The sequence below is a fragment of the Rhagoletis pomonella genome, unplaced genomic scaffold, assembly GCF_013731165.1.
Source record: "Rhagoletis pomonella isolate Grant_MI unplaced genomic scaffold, Rhpom_1.0 Rhpom_scaffold_00007, whole genome shotgun sequence".
Lineage (NCBI taxonomy): Eukaryota > Metazoa > Arthropoda > Insecta > Diptera > Tephritidae > Rhagoletis > Rhagoletis pomonella.
This window is the reverse complement of record NW_023458561.1, coordinates 51,369,325-51,381,635: the sequence shown is the minus strand read 5'-3', so window position 1 is coordinate 51,381,635 and position 12,311 is coordinate 51,369,325. Positions and strand designations below refer to the sequence as shown.

Sequence of the window (12,311 nt, the reverse complement as noted above, 5' to 3'; positions counted from 1 at the left end):
GATTTTATCAATTCGTTGTAATATACCTTTTTATGTATGTTACCACAGAGGTGGTCCCATACTTATTTAATTTTGATCCAATAATTCGATCATGAAGCATAATTATTACCTTCGACTTTCTGGCTTTCTTTTCAGTTGACATATTTTTATTAAAATTTGCTGCGTTTTTATAGGGAAAGTGTGTATAATATTGTTGGCGCCATCGCTATTGTGGCGATGGAGCACTTCGATAACTGTCCCTAATCGAGAGTTTTAAACACAACTAAAACCATAGTTTAGACACTTTTGTTAATTCTGGGAAAAGTTACTCCAAATTTATTGGTGTAAGTAAAAAAATAAACACTTAAAACTAACGACTAACCATTTGTCGTATTCATTGGAACACTTGTAGTCAAGCACGATTCAAAAAGATTTCCATTTAAATTTATATTTAATTTATGGATTGGTTTATATTTTCCGCCGTTGTTATACCAGCCAACTATTTTTTATTTATTCCCGTCTGCATACATAAATACGTGTGTAAGTATGTATCTATATGGTAATCATATATAATCTATATATGTACATAATTATGTATATATTTATGTATGCATATATCGACATGTACTATGTTATGCTTCATATATGTATGTAAGGGCGATAAACACATGTTTTATGAGCTTGTCTTTTATCACCATTCAAATGTAGATAAAACTCAGCTTGGCTCATAATACCCTGCAGAAAAAAGTTATCAATTGATAAAAAATAACCCACTTGTAGTTGGCTTTTTTTGCGGGATTCGCTACAAAAAGCTAACTTGAAACTTGTTGACAAGTAATGCAGGAGTAACGAAAGAGATTGTTTTCTTTAAACGCATTTCTATTTAAATATCCTGCACTTCGCAAATACTTTTTCAAATTAAGGGCAAATAAAAGGAAGATCGAAATTTCATATTATCATTTTGAAGTTATGCCTGACGGAGTTCGAATATGGGAACACCTACGGCAGATTATGTGAACAAATATGAAATGTAATAAAATAAATTAAGTAAAAAAATAAAAAAATACATTTTGTTTTTCCTATTGATATTTTATGTCCAAAAGTAGTTAGTAACAAGTTAGTTACATCAAATGCAGAGGTAACCACCCTTGACTACATCTAATGCAGAGAGAACTTTAATTAGCTTTTGTCAAAGAAAATATACAGATAATTCCTTCCTAACCAACTTAAAGTTAGCTTATAGTTAGATACATTTCCTGCAGGGTATCAACAACATATACGCACACATACGTACGTATGTACAACTAAGAAACACATGATGTGTGCACGTGCTGACAGCATATTTTAGAAATGTTGCCGCTAAGCTGAGCTAGACGAAGCATGGCTTAGAGCTCCAACGAACGAAGAGCGACCGATTCGAATAACAAAACAACGGGCGAGCAGTCGAAAAGCCGGCAAGGCGACTTAGAAATTGCATATGCATATGTATGTATGTATGTAGAGATGTACGCACATAGTTGGAGCACAATTTTAATTGGACTTTGAATAGAGGTGCCCACAAACATTTTAGCAGCTGAGCAAGTGTATTTGAATTTTTATGAGATTGCGTAAATGCATGTGTGTGTGTGTGTGTGCGTGTGGGTACGTAGCGAAATGCCGGCGGCCACTAAATGAGTCGTTGACTGTTGACTGCATTATCTGCGTAGGCAGAGAGAAAGTGATTGAGGACAAAATTTTGTGACTATTGAGTGCTAATTAGCAAACAATTTGCAATACATATAATGAATTTTATTTAGAAGGACACTGCCAATTCAAGCGAAACTTAAGTGAGCTCGCACAAGGGCCATTGAGACAGGAAAATTGTTAGCACTAGCAAGCAATTAAGTGTAAAATGATGAGTCTAATTGAAATTGTAACACACTTTTTTTTCTTTTAAATACCTAAAGGCTAGTTTTCACTAGTTTTCGGAGATATATTGTAGTGCTCATTCGATGTTAAATCGATATATCGACTTTTAGACCGTAATATTGTCGGTAGCGGCTCAGAAATATGTCGACAAAGTATGACTTAACAAAAGCCAGCCCTAAAATAGAGAAAATTTTACTTGGCATACAAAAGAAGAGCACGTGGCTTATTTTAGGGAACATTATTTATATTATTACAGTCAAACACACTTTTTACAATTTAATGCATTTACAAATAAATAGTAATAAGTAAAATATGCAAATTCACACTGTAATGGAAGTAGATTGATATTAGCTTATAATAACAAAGTTAATGAACAACAACTGTAGAGAGCGCATTAGCATTTTAAATAAGAAAACACAATAAATTTACTTTGTTATTTAATAAATATGTATGTATGTACATATGCGTTACGAGTATCTACAATTTAAAGCTGTGTTACGTAAAGTATTAAACGCGTACTAGCATCAAATACGAGGACAGTTTGATAGGTCAATGACACACACTGTTTGGTACCAACGGCCAAAAATCAAAAAAAAAAAAAAAAACAGGGTCAAAATTTTGGAGTTTAAAGCAATTCTTTACATACACTGTCTCTTATACAGTAATTGGTTTTTGTGGTGATTCTAAGGGTACTTTTTAAAAACAGCTGCCGAAGTGAGCAATTGATTTTTAATTATTAAAAACGTCATGGAAGTCTTCAAATTTACTTTAAAAAAATGGATATTAAATTTCTAAAAAAGTAATGTTTTTCAATTCTTTCATATTGCGTTTTTCGTTCATCTTCTGGAATTTCATCAAAATCTGATTACTTTTCATATATCCGTTCACAGGGATAGTGGGTGGAGCAAAATGCCCAGCTTTGCGTTATTTCACAAGTTTAATTTTTTTAGTAAAAAATTAGCATCTGCAACATTCCTGGAATGTAGCCGCACGATAGATGCAGCGATTGCTCACATGCGTCCATAATCGCAAGCGTGTAACTATTTCAAAGTGCTACACCGCTAGACACAGTCGCAATGGCCCAAACAGACAAACGGTTGTAGTGTCAAAAAAAAAAAAAATTAAAAATTTAAAAGATGCTGAGCTGAACTTAATTGAGGCTACAGGAGTCTGAGTTGGGAAATAATACACTTTTTAGCTGAAAAATATTTGTGTTCAATAAGTCACTGACTTATCGAGCTGCCCTGATTGAATAAATATAATCGTATGGGTATGCGTATATTTATTTGAATTTGTATTCGCGTTGGTATATGGCTTTCTATTTTTATTCCCACTCGTATTCGTATTTGTAATTGGATTCGTTATCGCACTCGTACTAGTGTTTGTATGTGTACGAGTATTTATATTCGTACTTGCATTCGAATTAGAATTTGCCTTCGTATTTGTGTTCGTATTCGGTTTTCTATTCGTATTCGTTTTCGGTTTTCTATTCGTATTCGTATTCGTTTTTGTATTCGTATTCGTTTTTGTGTTCGTATTTGTTTCTATGTGTATTCACGTTAAGGCTCGAATTCGTATACGTGTTTTTGACGTATTAATGTTTGTTTTCGTATTCGTGTTTTTATTCCAACTGATATTCGTATTCATCATTCGCATTCATATTCTTATTTGCCGTCTTAATCGTAGGCTTAGTTGTATTCGTATTAGTACTTGTACTCGTACTCGTGTTTTATTAGGTACGAGTATATATATTCGTACTAATATTCGCATGCGTATTCACATTCGCATTCATATTCATATTCATATTTGCGTTCTTAATCCTAGTCTTAGTTGCATTCGTATTTTTGCGAACAAATATTTAAAAGTACCAAGATCGAATGATTGAAATGTACACATATAATTTCGAACCCAGTCACACTGAATTAATCCCAAATTCCGGTTTTGTAAGTCCTGTCTAATCAATACTCATGTGATGCAATTCAATAAATGCATCGCTAGTCTATAGCAGTATTTAAGAAACAACCTTAAAAGTTCGTTACAAAATGACATGCGTGGAAAGTACTCTGCCTCCGCGAGCGCCATTTTAATATCACTAAGACAACATTTTTTTAAAAAAGCTCTTCACAGAAAAAAATTTCAAAAATATATTCTTTGAAATAAAATTTTGGTTTGACGTTTCTTGTTTCCATATAGATAGTGGAGAATTACAGGAAATAAAATTAAATACAGGGTGTCCTAAATTTTAATGGAATGAATAAAAAATATATGTAAAAATTGTTTTTTTTTTTATTACTTTATTAAATAGTACGGATTTTTGGCTTTCAAAAGAAGAAATAAAAACCTGCTCATTTTTTGCACTTTCTGAAGTAATGCGTTTTTCGCTAATGCATAAAATGGTTTTCTCATTTTTTGTCAGTGCCTTGAAGTGTCAGATTAAAAAGCTTGACCTGTGGACAATAGAAGGTTTATTTTTTTTTTTAAGGAGCAGCTACCTGTTAAAAAATTAGATTGTTAAAAAATTTGATTAAACTTTTTTTATAAGTTAAATGAATTATTAGAGATGGGTATCAGTGGAAATGTGTATAAGCTGCATGTAGAGAGTTGCCACCTGTTTGAAAAATCAAATTCCACTTGAATTAAAGGAATTAGGTAATTGAAATAGATAGGTATCACCATAAGCGAGTCAGACGCAGATTTAAGAAGGTTTTAGCTTAAAAACATTACGAATACGGTTGTCATCTGTTTGTAAAGTCGAATTTAGTTAAAATTAAATAATAATTACGTCAAACCATAGGACTACGCCATCGTATTTCTTATTTTATTACAAATACATACATTGTCAATCAGTGATTTGTGCTGATTACATTCCTTTTAAATACTGAATTTGATTTTTTAAACATGTGGCAACCCTTCTACGTGTCTTTTAGAGGTAAAGTATTTTCAAAACTAGTTCAATTGATACCCATATTGTAATATCTAATTCATTTGGCTTATTAGATAATTTTAATAAAATTCGTAACAGATGGCAACCTCACTTTTGAAAATAGAACGAACTAGAGGTACATACCTATGTAAAAGCCACAAGAACCCAAATTTTCAACTTCAAACTGCATTTACAGTCCAAGTATAGATAGTTTTCCAAAAACCAATTGCATTTTTGAATTTAGCGTCCCCAGTTTTACTAAAAAGCGAATTTTAATTTAAATCCGTCCATAATTCTATTTTTGCCCACATTTTATATGGAAGGAAGCACTGTGCAGCGGCATAACTAAAAGTTTGTGTGCTGGTTTCTCCAACTCAACTTTAGCCATTTTTTGGACTCAGTCATTTTCATCATCAAGGCTAAGCCAAAAATTAGCCTACGTTTTAATCAGCTTATTCTTGACTAAGTCCAAAAAATTGCTAAACTTCAGTTAAGTTGAGTTGGAGAAACTAGCCCTGTGGGTTTTATTCTCAACCAATCCGCCTATTTTATTTTGCTTCCGGCAATGGTTGTATGTATGTATGTATGTATGTATATTGGTATGTACATATGTAGAAACAATTGCAACAAAAACTTACTGATTAAGCTAGGTTGGAGAGGCGCATTTTCATAAAGCAAAACCCATGTGTACACTCGTACTTACTAAGCTCATGCATTCTAGAGCTCGTGTTGTTTGTTGATTTCTTTACATATGAAAAGTATAAATTTTTTATACTTTATTTTCATTATTTGCAAAACTGTACCGATTGTGTTGTGTCGGCTTTGTGGGCATTTCTAGCAAGCTGTTGCTGTTTTATATTTTTATTTAAGTAGTGTGTGTTTATGGTTTTTTAAAATATTCATATACATACATATCTACACATTTTTATACACAAGCTTTGCAAAGTATTGTCAAAAGACTAGAACAAAAATTATGAGACGTCAACGAAAAGGTTATCAACACATTTTATCTATAGTATTGCTAATATTTATTATTGTTTTTTTCGTTTCTGAAAATTCAGAATACTTAAATTATGCCAAACAAGTTTCTACTACATACACACTACATACTTTGTACTCAGTCACGTGTGCTGCTAGACATCTATCTTATCAGCAAAAAATTTAAAGCTTCACAATTTTTTTAGTCAGCAATGATATTTTAAGCAATTCGTTTTAATAATAAGTAGCATATAAAAATTAATATAAATGAATATGAAACTTTTTATGGCACGTTTAGAATTTAAAGGTAATTTGATGGAAGGAAAAAATATATGTATGTACATAAATGTTATGTTTGGTTATAGAAAATTAAGGCGATTCAGTTTAGCAAGAGAGTTGAAAAGGTACATTTTTAGTTTAGTTTTTTTAGTTTTAGTTTAGTATGGGGAACGGTAGTATACTCAGCCTTACTACGTGAAAAACGATTGGATGGTGAACCGTTAAAACCCCCACCAAAAGTGAGAGTGTGAGGAGTGCCCTTGACAGCCCCCTGTCCACCCTCGGCCAGAGGGACCTTGCGAGCGCGCATGCTCTGGTTTTCGCCCAGCTTAAGCGTTTACATGCTGATTTTTTTTTTTTAATATTCACAAACAATTTTTTTTTTTGTTACAATTTGTATAAAAATATTGTTTATGCTTAAACCAAAACCATATAAGTCTAAGTTTCAAACTTTAAACAAAATTTTGAAAATTTCAACAAATTTTCAATATAATTTTGAACTTTTAATTATCTATAAATTTTCAGAACTTTTTTGGGTATGCAGTTTTATGTCCCATAATAATTTTAGTCGAATGAAGTGCAAATTTCAAGCTGCAAAAAATCTCATTGATTTAAATTTTTTTTTTGCTGGCGGCTTTTGGAGTTTTTTTTTTTAATAACACGTGCAATTTTGCTCATTTTTACACTAAAATTAAACTTGCACTTTTTAGACTAAAATTGTATAGGCTATAAAATTGCATACTCTAAATTTTTCTGAAAATTAAGATTAAAAAGGTCAAATATTTGATGAAATCTTTTTGAATTTTTTTAGTCACTCGTAAACTCGGTTCCTTACCTTTATCAAAACGCCTATTTTTCACCATCTTTCCTGTTACTGACGCCGTTTTCGTTGTTATACTTTAGCAAGATTTGAACCAAAATTTTTTGTTGTTTATATGCAATCGCGCTGTCACAAGTTGCATACGCAATGTCACTAAGGCAGATCTATTTTTATTTCACTCACATACGCATACATATGTAGGTTTATACATATGCTATATGTTATTCCAATGGATTTATTTCGCTCTAACGATTTTTACACACTTTGAAAAAATATTTTTCGTTGCAATTTTTTTTATTTTTTTCAATTGAATAGCACACACGCACGTTTATCACGACTTTCTGCGTTAGACTGAGCGACAAAAACGTGTGGATAGCCACAAGTTAAAAGATCAACAGGCGCTGGTGACGTAAATCGACTACCAATTTGACTTTGATAGGATCGCTTGCAGTGATGGCGGATTTCTACGAGTACCTATGTTGATAATTTTTATACTTGACTTTTTTATAGAATTTTTTGTGAAATCTACAAAATCACTTTGCTGCTTTAAGAATTTACTAACGAATTTTTAACGCGTTCTTTCGATTTCTAAACGATTTTTCTTTTTTAAAATTTTCTTATGTTTGCTTCGAAATAAAGGCGCGCGCCATATGTATCTGTACCGTTTTGATGCGTGAAAAACTGTGAAACGAGAAAATTTTCACGCGTTCTCGTGTGAGAAGCGTTCTAAAGTCAACTGCTTGAAGTGAACGTGTTGGCAATGCTTTTATATAAATAAAACTGATCGTACCAGAAAAGACGCGCGCGCGGGCATATTTGTGCTCATAAGCACACACAGCTGCGTATGTAGTTATGTATGTATGTATGTATGTACACCTTTGGACACCACACTCAGAGTAACAGCACCAGCAGCAGCAGCTATACTATAAATAAAAGTAATGAAAGTATAGTAGTAACCAGTGTTGCCACACATAGGGGTTTTCCTACCAAAACTGGTAGGTTCATTTCCATAGAAAATATTTATCTGCAAACGTTTTAGCAACCTAGTTTACAGGAAAGGACTTGCACATAAGCCTACTGAATTCCACCATTGATCCATTTACCAAAAGAAGAAAGTCAACTTCACTAGACCCACCTTGCCAGGGACAATTAAGTTCTCACAAGAAGTATCTAGGGGTAATAGCTCAACCAGCCACCGACGTAAAACCGTAGACCGTGTCAGCGGACACGACCTATCTTATGGGATTCTCGAGTTAAAGAAAACTCATCATAGCATGATGGTGACGTTGTCGTTGCTTTTCTCTCTCTCTCTATCAACAGAAATTTCTTATGCTGATGCGAACGGCAGGTACGGAGGGGTGCTCCGTTGGTGGCTGGTTGAGCTTTGACTATGGACAAAAGGCTCAATTGGAACTCATATCTCTCGAATGTTACAAAAAGACTTCAAGGGCGTTTTATGCCTGTCAGAGGCTTCATGGCAAGGCTTGGGCGATACCACACAAACTAACGTATTGGTATGTCAATGTGGTAGTGAAACCCGTTGTTACATAGGCAATACTGGCGTGGTGGCCAAAATCTAAGCAAGTAAACGCTGTTGCCACCTTGAGCAGCTCCACCGTCTGGTCCGCGTAGCCATCACAGTAGCTATACACACCTGTCCAATGGACGCCCTTGCTGTCATTACGGGCATTTCTCCTTTGTCTATTCTGATTGAAAAATAGATCATCTAGAGCGCCCTACCGCTGCCCAATAGGGTCAGCATAAAAAGTGGAAATCTTCGGGGTCAGTTGGAGGTTTTCAAGCCATTCCTGGATGATCGCAAGTTATACTTCTATAAACACTACAAGATCAGAATTCCTGAAAGCGACTGCTGTGAAGCGATAATAACTATGATTGACGAAGGGTCCCAATCATGGTATGCCGATGGTTCGAAGGTGGACGGCGGGAGTAGTGTGGCAGACGTACTTGGACGAAGATTCCAGGAAAGTTTGCCAATGGGCACATCCATAATATTGCAAGCGAAAGTCTTTGCGATCGAAGTCTGTGTTCGCGAATGTCTTCGTAGAAGGACAAATGGGGCCCGAATGAATAGTCAGGCAGCCATAAAGGCCTTTCGACTCTTTTTAAACGGCATCAAGCCTTGTGGAAAGCTGTAAAACTTTTTTGAACCACCTGGGAGCCTACATTAGCGTAACGATGTAGTAGGTCTCTTGACATGAAGGGTTAGAAGGCAATGTCTGTCTCGCAAAGCATGGAGTCCAAATGCGCTTGCATTGGCCCGAGCCTTTTGTGAGCTGGTGAAGGAAACCCCACATCTCACGAATAAACTTGTCATTGAAATAAGTATTCAAATCTGATACACATTTTTGGTAGGGTTTGGTTGGTTTTTGGTAGAAAAAAAAATTGTACGTGGCAACACTGGTCCTAGCCGCAGCAGCAGCAGCAGTGCCAAGAGCTCCCATTGTTGACAGTGGTGATGCGGTATAAACTTGCGTACATATTCTCACATACCCACAAACCAGTCAGTAAAAATACCAGTTCATTAACTAGTATGAGCTAAAGCGATTAGCCACCAGTTCGACAATGCGATCAGATTGTCTATATGGAAAAAGCGAAAAAGGCAACAACATTTTATAAGGCGATCTTAGCACAGTGTGCAGACCACTGTCTTTGGAAGCTGGGGTCGTTGGATCGAATTCCAATGAAGAAGTCTGATGAGGAGATATTGTGATCTCCGAAATAGCAGCTATAACTTCTACCATTTATAAATTATAGTTGTTTTTCCACAATAATTTTCAATTAAAAACGGCCTCAAGCTCAACAAAAATTTCTTAATAATTAAATGAAAAATAAAAACAATGAAAAATAATAGAACTTGAACTAGGTGGGCTGACACGCAAACTGGTAAAATTCTAGTTTACAACTAAATAGTAGCTTTCCCTGCAGGGTAGCTTACAGAGCTATAGCATAGTTATAGAAGTAACTAAGCCAACCGGCTGATTACACTGATGCAGATACTAGTTTTACTCCAAATGAGTGACATACTCACGCACACATACATACTTGCACTTCAATGCACTCAAAGAGTAAAGGCAAAATAAGTCAGTTAGCCATACTAATTTTGTACATATCTACATACATACATAAGTGCTGTACATATGTATTAACAGGTACTTGCATGAATGTAGGAGCATGTGTATTAGATGTTCACTGCATGAAGTTCTTTGCGATACACAGCTGTTGCATCGCTGCCGGCAAATGTACATACATACATACATACTAATGTATTTATATTGCGCTCTGTGACATTTTCGATTACACGATTTACAGCGGCAAGTGTGATAATGCGCAGAGTTTACCAGGCGCCCCTCACTTGTTGCTATGCATCTTCCACGAGTGTTACTTCAAATCCCACACACATACCACTCAGGGATGCCAACTCGTTTAAGGCTAATTTCCCCAAATTCATGAAAAAATTCCTCTATTCCCCTGGGAAATTCAAATTCCAACAAAATCGGGGAATTCTCCCCCGGTTGTCATCACTGATACCACTCTCTGTCGCTCTCTCGAATACACTAACACACTCCCCCTTTTGCTATGAGTTGGCCTATTTTCAAAATTGTGGTCGTTATCAATGGCTAAACGAGAGGTAGAGAGATAGGTACACATAAATACATAATATGATTAGTACTTAGTACATATTTTGGAATATCACGTAGGCCGGCCTCCTGAAAGTTTTCGCCCAGCAGGCTTCGATAGCCAAAACATTTCGATAAGTAAATAAATCAATAACTGAATGCAGAGCGAACTAGCGCATCCATACTATGTGTTAATGAAGTCGGCAACAATGTCAAGTCGTATGTTATATATTACTTGTTTGAAGAGCAATAGTGCGCAGTCTCAAGTGTCCATGGACACAGTACATACACTGAGTAGCCGGTGAGATCCATTGAACAAACTCATTCACTAAGTTCAAGAGTTATAATAGGAGCCGGGAGCGCAGTGACCACCACACGCGGCCAGTCATATGTATGTACATTAGGATGGTGCAAAAGTGCATGTGAAAAAGTAAAGTCGAAAGTTTTATGCTCTCACCCCCTAGGAATGTGCTATACCGAAAAAATTTAACACCTATTTTTTTATTTTGAAATCAAAAAATAATTAGAGGTTTTCGTAGAAATGGTATAGAATTCTTAGAAGTCAATATTTTTCGATAAAAACCTCCCGTACTTTGCAGGAGATTCTCAATAATAATACCCAACTGTTTATTTAACCATTTTTTCAACGGAACTATAATTTGCAGGTCCGCACCCACAAAAACCCCGATAAATGCAATAGAGGGACCAATAAAAAATTGTTTTTATGAAAATATTGTTAAATAAACAATTGGGTATTATTACCGAAAGTCTCCTGAAGAGAACCAGAGCTTTCCGATCGAAAAATATTGATTTTCAAGAATACCATTTCTACGAAAATTTGTTTTATTCCCATATAAAACTACATGGAAAATTTTCAGCGCTTTGAGCGACCTCTAAATATTTTTGTGATTTCAAAATAAAAAAATAGGGGTATACTTTTTTCGATATAGAACAATCCTAGGGGGTTAGAGCATTGCAATTCCGACTTTACTGTTTCTGGACCACCCTAATGTACTTATGTATGTATATACACTGCGCTATCACTCATGCTCTGAGTAATTTACTACGCCATGCTCTATGACTATGTTTAAATATATGTATTGTACATACATACATACACATGTAGGCGTGAATTGAGTAGTGTGCACCTAGTACAGGCTACTAAAAATGTGCTCAGTTTGCCACTTCAGGTTTTCTACTTTTTGTTGTTGTTTCTGCAGTTTGCTCAAAAATGATATGTATTACGTTATCATTTTGAAATGGTAGGCTAGGTTGAAGTGGCGGCCAGCTTTCATTATATGAGAAAGGCGCACTTTGGCGAAGTGGGCGTATTGTGGTACAAATTGAGAGCTCGTCCGTCCGTTTACCCAGAAGAAGAACCTGTTAGTTAGATTAATAAAGCGTGATTATTCATGAATGCCTGCTTCACTTAGGTCCGCCAGTCAGACAAAGATGCGAAGGTGAAATCAGCGTCTTCTTGCCCACGTGCCCAATCGGGACAGAGGCAAATAGTGTTCGAAACTATCATTTTCTTCTTTGTCAGCGCAGCTTCAGCAGAAATCATTCCGGTCAGCATACCTACCCATTAAGCAATGACCTATTATAATTCCTTGTTTTTTGTTCAAGCTGGGCCAGATTTGTCGATTCGTCCCAAATGTGAATTATTTGCCTTCTCGGGCAGTGTGTTTTAAGCCACACCTAGCAGAAGAACATCAGTCAACAGTTTGGCCAGTTCTCGAAACCTTTCTTAAGTCGCCGAACTTTCAGATACAGGTTTGGTTAGTTT

General features: G+C 35.4%; 1 protein-coding gene across 1 annotated transcript in view; it reads right to left on the bottom strand.

The window, feature by feature from the left end:
- The window catches only part of LOC118743031 (putative inorganic phosphate cotransporter), a 31,556-nt gene extending 23,943 nt beyond the window's left edge, over positions 1 to 7,613 (bottom strand). The window contains exon 1 of the mRNA XM_036475497.1: positions 6,903 to 7,613. Within this exon, the coding sequence (XP_036331390.1) occupies positions 6,903 to 6,930 (28 nt within the window). The 5' untranslated portion in view covers positions 6,931 to 7,613. The remainder of the gene's footprint in view (positions 1 to 6,902) is intronic.
- Positions 7,614 to 12,311: the final 4,698 nt, after the last annotated feature.